Source organism: Crinia signifera, chromosome 19 (genome assembly GCF_055691185.1).
Source record: "Crinia signifera chromosome 19, ASM5569118v1, whole genome shotgun sequence".
Lineage (NCBI taxonomy): Eukaryota > Metazoa > Chordata > Amphibia > Anura > Myobatrachidae > Crinia > Crinia signifera.
The window spans coordinates 27,548,441-27,563,225 of NC_139226.1; the positions used below are offsets into that span (position 1 = coordinate 27,548,441).

At 47.9% G+C, this 14,785-nt stretch overlaps 1 protein-coding gene across 3 annotated transcripts in view; it reads left to right on the forward strand.

Moving 5' to 3' along the window:
* The window catches only part of GRIK5 (glutamate ionotropic receptor kainate type subunit 5), a 257,460-nt gene that overhangs the window by 174,588 nt on the left and 68,087 nt on the right, over positions 1-14,785 (forward strand). For all 3 annotated transcript variants that reach the window (XM_083162218.1, XM_083162220.1, XM_083162219.1), the window contains exon 5: positions 9,071-9,236. In XM_083162218.1, coding sequence (XP_083018344.1) covers positions 9,071-9,236 — 166 coding nt within the window. The remainder of the gene's footprint in view (positions 1-9,070; positions 9,237-14,785) is intronic.

The following is a 14,785-nucleotide window of genomic DNA, read 5'->3' on the forward strand; positions in this document are numbered from 1 at the left end:
GCACTGGTACTTTAGTGTTAGTGTTCCTGATCGCAGGGGGACAGTTACCCTCAGAGTGGCGTTACAGTGACCTTTCAGCGACGCAGCTGCGGTACGGGGTCCAGATATACACAACCGGGCCCGATCTCTTGCCAGTCCTGCAAGTTAACATAGGATATTTAGCTCCTTGGCACAGAGCTGTCATGAAGTAATTGCTGCTTCTGTATCATTGAATGGAATGAAGATGGATTTTGGCTGTATTACAGCACCTGGAGGTGGTTTGTGTGCAGACTCAGCCAACAGTTTTGAGCCGCACTTATATTTGTTTTAATATTAAGAAGATCATTCAGTACCTCCCAAGGGTAGAAAAGATGGTCCCACTGATCCCAATCCCAGACAGTTGGGAGATGTCCCCCCCCTAAGAGATGTTTCAACGGAAGCGTCCAGGGGCGGTTGGTACACTCCTCGTAAAACATGGTGCTTGTTGAAAGTATCGTGTCCATCCACCGCAGTGCACAATGTTCCCATTCCAAATTTTATACCTGCACAAAATGACTGCAAGCTTTCCCTTTTTAAAAGTATGAATGCGCAACAGAGGAAAGAAAACACTTACTCTGTAGATTTAGAGGAACCAGTGTCCTGACAAGGTGACATTTCCCCAAAGACAAACATTATTTTACCAGAAACAATTTTAATGTACTAATGCAGGGTTTCCCAAACTCGGCTATATCCAATTATCAGCACAGATTACTAAATCAAAATGACTGAGGTACATTTGTGGGTACTTGTGTACTTTCACGGCTCCCATCGCATGCCATCGCATGCCAAATGTAGTGGCATGCGATGGGATGCGATTTTTGCAGTTTTTAAGCATTTTTAAAAAAAATCGCATGCGATCGCATCGATTTTTAACAGAAATGCATCCAAATGCATTGAAATTAGTATCAAACATGTTCAATGGCCGCCAAATGTCATTTTTGAGGCTGTACCACCCCCACTATCAACGCGAACCCGAAGCGTGGCGAGCGCAGCGAGCCCGCGAGGGTCGGCGGTACGCGTCCTACGACCTTTTCATACCCCCACTATCCACGTTGGCGTGGAGTTGAGAATAGAAAGTGTGGCGAGCGCAGCGAGGGGACACGGACACCTGTGAAGCCCGCGAGGGGACGCGTATACACCTGTGAAGGTATCCGTGTCCCCTCGCGGGACTTGCTGCGCTCGCCACACTTTCTATTCTCAACTCCACGCGACGTGGATAGTGGGGGTATGAAAATGTCGTAGGACGCGTACCGCCGCCCCTCGCGGGCTCACCACGCTTCGGGTTCGCTGCGCTCGCCACGCTTCGGGTTTGCGTTGATAGTGGGGGTGGTACAGCCTCAAAAATGTCATTTGGGGGCCATTAAACATGTTTGATACTAATTTCAATGCATTTGGATGCATTTCTGTTAAAAATCGCATGCGATGCGATTTTTTACTATGCGATGGACATCGTGGGAGCCGTGATTGTACACAAGTACCCATTTGTGCACCAGAAGATCGAAGAATGACGGGGAGGTTGGAAATAGGTCCAGGGGTTGGGGGGGGTTGGTTTATTGGAGAAAGTTAGATTTAGACAGTAGGAGATGGGTTAGGGGGGTTTGTGTGTGTGGAGCTTAGGGTTCAGCTACTGGGAGGGAATGTTAGGGTTAGGCTATGTGGGGGGGGGGGTAGATGCGTGGCAGGTTAGGGTTCAGCTACTGGGAGGGAAGGTTGGGGTTAGGCATATAGAAGGGGAGGTTAAGGTTAGGCTGCGTGGAGAGTGTTACGGTTAGGCTACGGTGTACAAAGCTGCTTAGGGTTAGGCACTGATTTTTATTTTTGTATTCTGGCGCTTATGATTGAACCATAAATATGAATACCATAACAATATATAAGTATATATGTATAGCAGCAGTTTCCAACCTCCTTGTGTGTGCGTAACAAAGAACCTTTTTAAAGAAAACAGATAGGATTTAAGGTTAGTCACTAACAGGGAGAGTTAGGCTGCAGCGGGGGGGGGGGGGGGGGTTGGCACTAACAGAGAGGGTTAGACTGCGGCAGAGGGTGGGGGGTTAGGGTTGGGCTGTAGGAAGGGGGATAGTGGATGGCGGGGAGAAGTTAGGCATGCTTACGGAATCTCTTGTCAGGATTCCATCCATCGTGCTGCCGGTGTCGGTATTCTCAGTGTCGGCATTGCGTCCGCCGGTCATAAGTAGGTATTCCCTGTTACAGAGCCTTAATGACACTGTGTTAATGCATCTCTTATCATTTGAGTACAGTATTCATTGGGCTTCTATACTATATAGATATTCCTGCATCATACATGTTTCCAGTGGCCGGCAGATCTTAAGGAGCCCACACACGCACCGTTGCCGGCGGTGCGATGCTGTACGATGGGGTGCGCGCTCCCGCGGCACCTCATCGTACAGTACAAAAAGTATGTGCTGCACATACTTTTTGTACTAGCTTTTTCTAGCACAGCATCGCATCGCATGCACATTGTATGCACAAGGCATACGATGCGATGCTATGTGTGCTAGTTAAGCCCACAACGCACGCCGGGATCGGTGCGTGTGTGGGCTCCATTACTGTGATATTAGCCAATCTAGAAAGCAAGCCCCTGTGTACAGTAAATCTTTCCTTGATCGCAGGATATGCTTTATAAAATAACAAAGCAAACGCTTATCACAAGGAACCTTTATGTGGCTATTCCCCAGCTTCTTCCTTTCCAGGAATCCAGTAATTATCTGCCGTCTCTTGCGGTGGTCAATCAATGGATATAACGAGCTACATTACATTTATCCAATTTACATACGTGTGCAGTAACAAGCACATTACTTTTATTGTCCCTGGGTTTTATGGGGAACAAAAGTGCTGACTGTATTACAGCTGTAGGGTTCTATAGTTAATGGAGAGACAATGCTTATTCTATGTGGGCGCACCTATATATCATTAAAATCTCCAGAGCAGCAAGCTTTCAATATCGGGACCTGCGGCCTTAGGTGATATTGGTCATTATATTGGCCGTGGGGCCCGGATTGGTAAAGGATAATCTGCCACTCTTCAGAGATTAGGTTAAAACCAGACACTTGACACTCACTGACACTTTAGAGTGTGTCCCCCCCCCACCTTAAACATTTTGGGGGTGTGGCCTAATAACGGGAGGTGGACACATCTCCCGTGATTAGGCCACGCCCCCAACATTTTAGCAGGGTCCGGCATGCCTCTCGGCTGCCCTGGTCATAGGTACTGTACCTCTCGGATAGGCCACTAACAGGACCAGGTAGGTTGTGAACGAGCACTACAAGCTCTAGAATGGCAAAGTTGCCAGCAGGGAGCTGTTTCGGGGTCCGGACCAATCCCGTTATTTTCTTTACCTAATCCCCACTTTGCACTGTCAGTTTCAAGGATTGCGCACATTCGTGACCGGGATGCCATCAATTTACCTACAGTCAAAATCCTAACGGTCAAAATACCGACCACCATTGACCGATGGTCAAAATACCAACACGATCAAAATGCAGACATTCGTTATGCCGACATGGTCAAAATACCATTTAAAATGTTGACAGGTCGATAAGTCGACACAAGTTTTCATGATTTTTTGTTTGAAACCAACTTGTTTGTACTTTACCATCCCAGTGCAAGTGGAATATAATAGTGTGCCAAGTGCAGTGAGGCACCGTGCCCTAAAATGGCGACCGCGAAAAACCATACGAGGGGATGTGGTACACTTAGAAAGTGACCAGGTTCACCTACTGTACAGTATGTCGACAAGATAAAATTACAAAAAATCTTTGTATGTCGGCATCTTTATTGCCGGACTTTTGACCTTGCTGATTATTTTGAGCACCTGCCAATGGTGGTCAGTATTTTAACCCTAGATTAGATAAAAAAATAGTAAGAATTTTAAAAAGAATTTTAAAAAGAATTGTTACAGACCCCTATATTACCATATCAACCCTTTGAGTACCAATTTGCTGTAAGAGATGTGGAAAATATCTGCTAAAAATGCCGGCCTCACAACGTTTTTTTTGGCGCATTATTTAACTGAACTTCAATGAATTGACTTCAGATGATTTGCCGGCAATAACTAAAGTGATTCATATTCCTCGACTACGGCCCTGGCATTTTTGGTGGATATTTTGCACATCTCTCTCAGCAACGTTGGCACTGAAAAAGTTAATAAGGACACTTTGGGTGACATTCTATGGGATGAGAGTTTTTTGCACGTCAGTTTTTCGCCCATTATCGCACTTTTTTTAAATCGCATTTTTGCCTTGGATTCGCATATTTAACGAGGTGCGTGTTCCGGCAAGAAAAGTGCGATTGAGTGCGATAATGGGTGAATTTTCGGCATGAAAATGTGCGATTTTTAGGCATGAAAATGTGGGAATTTGAACTTATGTGCGATTTTGGGTTTGTATAAAAAAATTAAAAATAAAAAAAAAATTTGCGTGGGGTCCCCCCTCCTGAGCATTACCAGCCCCGGGCTCATTGAGCCGGACCTGGTTCCAAAAATACGGGGGACAAAAAGCGTAGGGGTCCCCCGTATTTCTGAAACTAGCCCCGGACTCTTGGACCGGTCCTGGTTCCAAAAATACGGGAGACAAAAAAATCTGGGGGTCCCCCGTATTTTGAAACCAGCACCGGGCTCCAGCAGCCCGCAGTGTCATGCCACAGTCGGGGGACACTTTTTATATAAGGTCCCCCGGCCGTACCATGAGCACCGTGGCTGGTCAGCCTTGGACGGGGTACCTGGAGGAGTGGGGACCCCCCCAATAAAGGGGGTCCCCCCCCCAGGCTTCACCCGTCCAGGGCTGAAGCCCGGGGCTATCACCGGCGTCCCTGGCCAGTGGACGCCGGCCTGATGGGGTTAAATCTTTCAATCCTAACATTGCTTTATACAGGAGGACTACAAGTACCAGCAGACCTCCCCCGCAGGCTGGGACTTGGAGAACCACAAGTCCCAGCATGCGGGGTATTAATGGGCCCGCTGGGACTTGTAGTCCACCTGTAAAAAGAATGTTAAAAGAAAACACACACACAGAAAAGTAAAACTTTATTACATACACATCCACACATCTCACTTTTACAATAATATACTCACCGTTCCAGGATCCAGGGCTACATTTTTGGGGTAAAAAAGGAATTAGAGACAGATATTTACATTGAATCATCAGCACCATTTCCCAGTAGATTGTAATAACTGCTTTGGGGCTCATCTATATTTGGATATAAGTAATTTTACAATATTCCTCTCAGATGTAGCAGTACACACCCACGCTTTTAGGTACCACATTCTCAATCTCTTTTCACAATCTCTCCTTATATGGAACTAGACACGCCCTTTGGGTGGAGCCTGACACGCCCCCTCAGTGGGGTGCTGTGCAAAATTCTCCTGCTAACTATAATCATACTTGCCGACTTTGGCATACTACTTTCCGGGAGAAGCCCGGAGAGGAGTGAAAGGGGGCGGGTAGAGGCTTCGTTTTGGGGGCGGGGCATGGGTGATGTCATCAAGCCCCGCCCCCATGACGGGCAGAAGCCTCAATTTGCGGGTCCGTGGGTGGGGGGAGGGACTAAAAATGCCGCGAAATGCCGCGAATTGCGTCATTTAGCCCCGCCCCCTCCCCGCGGACCCGCGAAAGTCATAGTTTTTAGACCGCGGGGAGAGGGGGAGCCGGGGCTGTAGGGAAATGCGGGAGACTTGCCCCCCTTCCCGGGGGACCGGGAGGGGGACCCGATTTGCGGGACCCTCCCGGCCATTCCGGGAGGGTAGGCAAGTATGACTATAATCTCCCTGAAATTAGTTTTCAAAAGTAGGCAATTATGGGTTACAATGTGGTGCTGCAACACAGCCCCCTAAACTTGGACCCAGATTGGCTCTGATTTTGCTTTCTTTCTGTTTTACTCTTCCCAGACGTATTAAGGAGACGTAGGAGGACGGGCGGTATTCCGGGGGATCAAAAATCCCGTTTCATGCAAACATCACACATATGGAACAAAGAGATACACCACAGTACATTAATTAAAGCAGCGTTTAAAAGCAAATAGGATTATTAAAAAGTAATCATTGCCTTCCTTTACAGCGGCAGAGAGGCAGTGAAATGAGGCAGAGGAAATGCACTGTGCCCATACAGAAAGGACACATCAGCGAGCAGTCTCTCTAGGTGCAGGAGATAATTACTCAGCAAGGAGATCAGCGGCAGAATAGGGGCTGCAGGAACATTGAAATAAAAACTGCAGCGAAGTATTATTAAAATGGATCTAAAAACAGTTTGAATAGTAATTAAAATGAAAGGGAAAAAAAATGAAGTTTGGGATTCATTGAGATTACGTCTTTAAGACGAACGTTTACCACTAAGTCTTCCAGCACTTCATGAGTCAAATAAAGAGGGATTGTAGCCTGACAGCATGCTCACATTGACTGGGGCATACACATGTAGAGCATGGTTGCCGACTTTTGTAGTCTCCTCTCCGGGAGAAGCCCAGCAGCATTTGGGGGAGGGGCTTGAGCGTGATGTCATAAAGCCCCGCCCCAGGATGTAAAATAACCCAAATCTCTGGTGATCTCTGAGGAGGACGTGGAGCTAAAATTATGTGATTATGACACTTTAGGTATTTAAATTTCAGAGTCAGGTGGGAGGACGCCACGATCGGGGGGCAAAGGGGGGTCCCCCAGAATCGGGGAGGGTTGCCCACCTTTTCGGGGGGCCAGGAGGGGGACCCGATTTTGGGTAAGTCAGAATTGCTTAGAAAAGAGCACAAAACCGCTCCGCGTGTATGCCCCTTTAGGCCTTTGAACAAGTATAGCCAATGAAGGAGACCTGAAGACCTCTGATGTTGTGAAAATAATTATATAAGCCCCAGCCATAAATTGGGACCAGGCAACAAGTGTTTCTTTGTGTTAAGTGGACGGCCTGTGGTTGCCAGTCTCTTCTGTACATGCTCTTCTATATATATATAAAAGGCTAACTACTCCTCACTTCTGTGGTGAAGTACCACCAGTGACCACTAGAGGCACTTGATGGATCAAATGACTCCTTAACAGAAAGTGAAAGCAAAATTATCATTTTTTAACTGTTCTGGATATGGAGAGAGGGAGCTGTGAAGACAGAGATTGGAGGTAGGAGCAGATAAGGACTAAGCCATCAAAGACCATGCATACACTAACCTATGTCAGTCTCCATTGCGGGTTACTCAACTCTAAATCTGGCCAGGGAGGGAGAATATTCATAAGATTTCCCTTGAACTGCCCGAAACTTCCCAGACGGCAAGATTGCATGTGATATATGTCCTTTTGCATGCGATATATTGCATGCGATCCCAGCAAGTGCTGCCGAAGGCTGTCTGATCCGATGGACCCTACATGTAGCACCTTGGCAGGTGGGGAGTTTGACTGAGCCAGTACACCTGTCAAACCGTAATGCAGGGTCTTAAGGCGGGCTCAGGGAGGACAGAAACCTCCACAGCCCACCGAACACAAAGGTAAACTCTCAAGTTTGGTGGTCTACACAAAGCTGGTCTCCATAGTTTGAGGGCCTACAAAAAGGTGGACACTCTAATTTGGCGGCCTACACAAAGGTGGACTCTCTAGTTTGGGGGCTACACAAAGGTGTGCTCTCTGGTGTGGGGGCCTACTCAAGGTGGGTTCTCTAGTTTGGGGGCCTAAACAAAGGTAGTCTCTATAGTTTGTGGGCCTACACAAAGGTGGGCACTCTCATTTGGTGGCCTACACAAAGGTAGTCTCTATAGTTTGTGGGCCTACACAAAGGTGGGCACTCTCATTTGGCGGCCTACACAAAGATGGACTCTCTAGTTTGGGAGCTACACAAAGGTGTGCTCTCTGGTGTGGGGGCCTACACAAGGTGGGTTCTCTAGTTTGAGGGACTACACAAAGGTGGTCTCTCTAGTTAGGGGACCTACACAAAGGTGGGCTCTCTGGTTTGGCGGCCTACAGAAAAGTAGACTCTAGTTTGGGGGCTACACAAAGGTGTGCTCTCTGGTGTGTGGGCCTACACCAGGTGGGTTCTCTAGTTTGGGGGCCTACACAAGGTGGGTTCTGTAGTGTGGGTCCTACACAAAGGTGGTCTCTCTAGTTTAGGGGCCTAAACAAAGGTAGTCTCTATAGTTTGTGGGCCTACACAAAGGTGGGCACTCTCATTTGGTGGCCTACACAAAGGTGGACTCTCTAGTTTGGTGGTCTACACAAAGCTGGTCTCCATAGTTTGAGGGCCTACACAAAGGTGGGCACTCTCATTTGGTGGCCTACACAAAGGTGGACTCTCTAGTTTGGTGGTCTACACAAAGCTGGTCTCCATAGTTTGTGGGCCTACACAAAGGTGGGCACTCTCATTTGGTGGCCTACACAAAGGTGGTCTCTCTAGTTTGGGGACCTACACAAAGGTGGTCTCTCTAGTTTGGGGGCCTAAACAAAGGTAGTCTCTATAGTTTGGGGACCTACACAAAGGTGTGCTCTCTGGTGTGGGGGCCTACACAAAGGTGGACTCTCTAGTTTGGTGGTCTACACAAAGCTGGTCTCCATAGTTTGTGGGCCTACACAAAGGTGGGCACTCTCATTTGGTGGCCTACACAAAGGTGGTCTCTCTAGTTTGGGGACCTACACAAAGGTGTGCTCTCTGGTGTGGGGGCCTACACAAAGGTGGGCTCTCTGTTTTGGGGGCCTACACAAAGGTGGGCTCTCTGTTTTGGCGGCCTACAGAAAAGTAGACTCTAGTTTGGGGGCTACACAAAGGTGGGCTCTCTGGTGTGGGGATCTACACAAGGTGAGCTCTCTATTTTGGGCACCTACACAAAGGTAGACTCTCTGGTCTGGGGGCCCACACAAAGGTATAAAGATGTCAGTGTAGAGCCCATCAGATGGAAAGAGAACACTGTAATCTGCAGAGTGAATGAAGGAATTATTTATATACACAGTAAGTTATTATACATGTGTAACATTAATAATGAATATCAGCGTGTGGATGACATGTAAGATTTGTATGTGACAGCGATGCAATGTGACAGCAGTCTAACACCCCTTCATTGTTTTCCTCTCTTCCTCCTGTAGATCCCTCACATAAAGGTGGGCCCAGAGGAAGCTCCCAAGCTGCAGTACTTGCGGTTTGCATCTGTCAGTCTGTTCCCAAGTAATGAAGACATTAGCCTGGCTGTGTCACACATACTGAAGTCCTTTCACAACCCTTCTACAAGCCTTATTTGTGCCAAGGCTGAGTGTAAGCAGCCGAATCCTATTTATCACCCTTGTATTGTTCCCACAATGCATCATGTCTCCATGTCACCATTCACCAATAGGATCCTCGTTTACAGGGCAATGACCCATTACTCCCTGAGGAATTATGGGAAATGTCTCAAAACAATTAAATACATTTGTAGCCTTATTTATTGCATTTACAGTATACAGTTTTCAAATATATTTGCTGCTGTACATTACATGTATTAATTGTTTACAGGCAGTATAGTATGTGCTGACTGTACAGTGGTTAATAACTGCAACCTCCCAGCCCTGCTACAATAGGCTCCTTTCTGACCACTATTGTATCAATGTGGAGTTTACATGTGCTCTCCATATTTGTGTGTGCTTCCCCTAGTATATGTGTGAATTACATGCATAGGTACCGATTCATACTTGATCTGCCAGGTCCAAATTCAGATACTGGGCAATGTTTGGGCATGCACTTTGGGCGTAATGCGCATGCAAGAGGCGTGGCTATGATCGGCTTTGGCAAATAGTTCTATTTGCAAGCCGATCACAGCCTGATTGGCAGGGAGTGGGCGTGTGGGGGTGGAGCCCGGACATTTCATGGCCTTGCCTGCAAAAAAAGTGGAACAACAAAATGCTGGGAGTGTCCAGGAAAACGCAGGCTTGTATAGGCCTTCTGGGAGGAGGGCGGATGAGGTCAGTGGCCTGCTGGAAGCGGCTTTTTTATTCGCAGCCGCTGAGTCAGTACTGGGCTATGCAGCAGCTGCATACACCAGGGACAGGAGGAAAAATCATTCGATGGTAAGTAAGAATTTAATTACTTTTCCTCTAGCTAGCCGGATGCGGATGGATGTGTACCCGTACACATCCTATTGCAAGCGCAGGAGTAGTTCGTGGGTCCGGAGGTGTAGACAGACCTGTTTGCACGTTGGCCAAATTGGGCCATACTATTTTCTGTAAAAAATTTGTCTAACCCATTTAAAAAAGTTTCCATCGAATCTGCCATCACAACCTTTTCTGGCAGAGTATTCCATACTTGCCTACCCTCCCAGAATGGCCAGGAGGCTCGTGAAAATCAAGTCTTCCTCCCTGCCCCCCCAGGAAGGAGGGCATGCTCTCTGAGTCCCCAAATCCCCCACACCCTCCGGAGCTACTGAAACAAAGTCCGGAATTTGCGGATCCACGGGAGGGGGCAGATGAACATGAAGCGGATCAGGGCCGCCGAGAGGGGGGTGCTGTGAGTACAGCTGTCATGGGCCCCGGCCTCTGGAGGGGCCAGGGCAGCTGGCCTCAGTGGTATATGCTTACCTGGAGGGGGCTCACTTGCTGCCCAAATGCTCAAGCGTCCGGTCCATCGGGGACGAGCTGCTCAATTGCTCCATGAAGGGGGGGGGGGGGGGTGGTGCGGCAGATCCACTGCTCACAGTCTCTAGCGAGGGGGGGGGGGTTGCGGGCAGCCGCCCAGCAGCTTAATTGCTCCATGGGGGGGTGCGGCAGACCCGCAGTGCGGTGGGTTCATCTGCTCCACAGGGGGCAGTGAGGTCATCCTCACAACGCCGCCGCATTACCCCCATCCCAGCTCCCTTTATGCCGCCATCCAGTGGCCTGTATATATATATATATATATATATATAAACGTGAAGTCGATGTAAACCCCTAGGGGGCCACAGGTATCCGTGTCCCCTCGCGGGCTTCACAGCTATCCGCGCCCCCTCGCGGGGCTCGCTGCGCTCGCCACACTTTATTAAGTCAACTCCATGCCAACGTGGATAGTAGGGGTATGAAAAGGTCGGAGGACGCGTACCGCCGCCCCTCGCGGACTCGCTGCGCTCGCAACGCTTCAGGTTGGCGTCAATAGTGGGGTGGTGTTAACAATGGGGGGGGCCGCATTAAACATACTTTTTAACCATATTCAATGTGAAATGGGCCATATTGGCCCATTTCACATTGTCACCTATGTAAAATCGGGTTGATCGCGTTGATCGCATCGCAGGCCATTATAATGGCCCGCGACCGACGCGATCAACCCGATTTTCACTTTAAAAATAATTTAATATTGTTCCCTATGGGAAAATCGCGTTGATCGCGTCGGTCGCATCGCTGCCCCTTATTAACAGTCTAGTTAACAGTCGGTCGCCTTATTAGGGGCCACGATGGACGTGATCAACCCGATTTTGTCTTTCACCGGCAAATTAGCTGGTGATTGACACAAAATCGGGTACATCGCGTTGATTGTATGCCTTAAGTGCCTTAAACTTAAGGCATACAATCAACGAGATGGGTGCCGTGCTAGGAAACAAGTACCATATATATATTTATATATATTTTGTTTTTTATTATTTTTTTTTCCCCGACACATGTTCTGTTATTTTATACTACAAAAAAAACCTTTATTGAAAAAATGTTCCGCACACAATGTTGATCAAAATGTAGATTGTACAATTTATTCTGCGGCGGATGCAGAGTCGCATAAGGCGAAGAACACAGTTATTAAAAGGGATGCTTGCTTGCTATTAATATACATGCATTATAAAATTATACAATACACTTGTCAGTAAAAATCAATGTAGGCTGTCTTAATTAATGATTCACTTTGGAACACAGATCTCCAGATTATTTTAATTAATAACCTTATGAGTATCAAAGTCATGTGCATAAACGGCTTCAATCATTACAACTAGAGCAATTACACTGGTGTCATTAGGTGGGTGAGGTCCCTGATTACTTCCAGGTCAGAGGTTGCCAGATTAGAAACTACTAGGCACAAAGGGGGTCATTCTGGTTGGCTGGCTAAGCAGCGAAAGTTCACTGCTTAGCGAGCCTTCTAAGGCCTCCCACGGGGCATTCGAATGCCCGCCACCGCGCAAATATCCCCGCTGCTTTGGTCATCGACATGGTCATCGACAATCAAGTCATTTCTACCCTGCTCGCAAATCTAAGTCAGTCTGGGATGAGAACTGGGCAGGCGGCTGACGTCTAGCCCAGTGTCAGTCCTCAGGACCCCACACAGTTCACGTTTTCCAGGTCACCTGACAGGTGCACTCATTACTCACTGACACATTTTAAAAGATCCACAGGTGGAGCTAATTATATCATTTGTGATGGAGGGGCAGATTTATTAAGTGCGGTGAAGTGATAAAGTGTCTGGCTTTTATCACCGGCCAATCAGCTCCTACCTGTCATTTTTCAAACCAAGCCTGTAACTACACAGGTAGGAGCTGATTGGCTGGTGATAAAAACAAGATATTTTATCACTTCACCGAGCTTAATAATTCTGCCCCTCAGTGAGAAGACCTGCAAAACATGCACTGTGTGAGGTCCTGAGGACCGACTTTAAGAACCTGGGGTCTGACTGACTTTTATCTGCGAACGGGAAAAAAAAATCATTCGATGTTCAGCGACCATCGAATGATTTTTTGCCCATGCAATTATCGTATATTCTTTCCCGTTATCAGAAGTAAGCACTGCTGACTGCATCCATTTCTGAATCAGTCCCTGTGTTAATTAGTGAAATTAATTGTATTTTACATACTCATCAGACGCTGACTTTTAGGGGTAAATTTACTAAGTTCTATTGAAGATCAGATGTTGCCCATAGCAACCAATCAGATACTACTACATATTTATTTATTACCAAGAAGATAATAGAAATCCCATCTTAGTAAATTTCGAGTTAGGTGCCAGTCAGTGGCGGCTCCAGAGGGGGGGCTGCAGCACAGATTAAAATTCAAATAGGGGAACAACACAAACTGCCATTATATAAACTGACTCCCCTATTTGAATTTTGAACAGGGCTGCAGCCCCCCCTCTGGATCAACCTCTGGTGCCAATAGATATCTGTACTTTAAACCCACAACCGTCCATTAGTTGCAAATCGGTTGTTCTACTGAGCTAAATACCGTACTTGGAATAACTAAAGTGATTTTATTTACCTAAAAATATCCAGTATACTAATTGTTCCATCCCTGTGCTGACAGCTGCCACCGTAAGTGTTACTTAGGAGGCGGGAACACCTCTATCCGCTGGAACAGTGATGAGGCGTGGATAAGTGTAACTGATTTACATTCTCCTAGTTAACAGAGGGGGGTCTGTACAGAACGGGGAATCTGCACACAGAGACGCTGACAATTCTGCCCTGGCTGAGTATAACGAGGAATGAGTGATATTTTGTACTTGCACTAATACAGACGGAGTCCCTCTCATTTAGCCCCAGCGCTCGTCAGAATGTCCTCGCTGGCGATCGCTGGCTGAGAGGGACTCAGACTGGAACATCAGACTGGAACATGTGGGCGTCTCACACGCACATGCGTCCCAGTCACTTGGCGGCAGAAACCCAGACGGGCAGGGTTGGGGTGGTGGGGACTGTCGACGGTGGACGGAGAGGTGACGGACAGCAGCATGGAGCTCCCTCGGAACGGGCCGCACGAGCGTCTTGTGCATACGCCCCCTTCCGATGGATATCGGGGGCTGGCATAATAACGAGCGGCGCTACATCTGTCCAATTCTGGCAGATCTGGCTGAGAAATCGGGTGAAATCGGAGCAAATTGCATGTGTATGACATCCACTCCGATGCGCGGTTTTGCTGTGCGCATCGGACCAGAGTCGGATGTCAGACATCTAACCTCCGAGTCGGACCCCCTCTAGGCGCCGGGGAACAGTATCATCACATGCAAAAGACCCCATAAAGACCCGGGCAACTGAAGGCGGATCAGATATAACCCCCCCCCCCCGAGCAGTCACATCGTGTATGGGGGCCTTTCGTATCTGACAACAATTTGGGATGTAACTTCTGTTGTTCCTACGATGGCGGAGAAACAATACTGTATAACCACAGCCGCATAATAGTCAGAACAAGCCGAAAGCGTACATTTTACCCTCATGTTTTATACATAACCATTTACTCACAAGACTCCGGTAGAAACTGTGCTTTTTGCGTTGCATAAAATTCTCCGGTTTCCCAGCAGCCTGAGAGCAGTGGTGGTATCCCTCGCTGTGAGGCCCCGCGCGCTTGGTGTCAAATGGAATTTAAGTCAAATACTAAGGATGAAACTGTAATAGGAATTGTGATGTTACATAGATCTGGCCTGTTATGTACAATGTTCTGTCTGTTACTGACGCCTCCTTTCCTAAGCTGTGTCTCTAGTCTCCCTGGTAAAGATGTCATACACTCAGGCAGAGGCGCCGATTTGGGATTTTCCTGGTGGGTGCTCAGGCCTGTGGGGTGGCTCCGCCCCCTCCTGGGGCCTCACCCAAGCCCCCCCATAGGTACGCTGCCGTCCATTGTCTCGGAGCATCCGTTGGCCTGCGTTGCGTGTCTCCCAAGCCACAGTCCATGTAGTGGACTCCCTGCCACTGGATGGAGGTCTTGGGACCGGGCGTGTTTGCTCATGGTTTTTCGTGGGTGCTCAGGCCCGGAGCACGTGCGGAATCGATGCCTATACACTCGGGCATTATTGTACAATAGTCAGTGGAAGAGCTTAGAGTACCGATGTTGGGGTATCGCATCCTGCCTGCTTTTGTGTATCGCTTTGGACACACTGCTGGCACTCACCCTGAAGTCT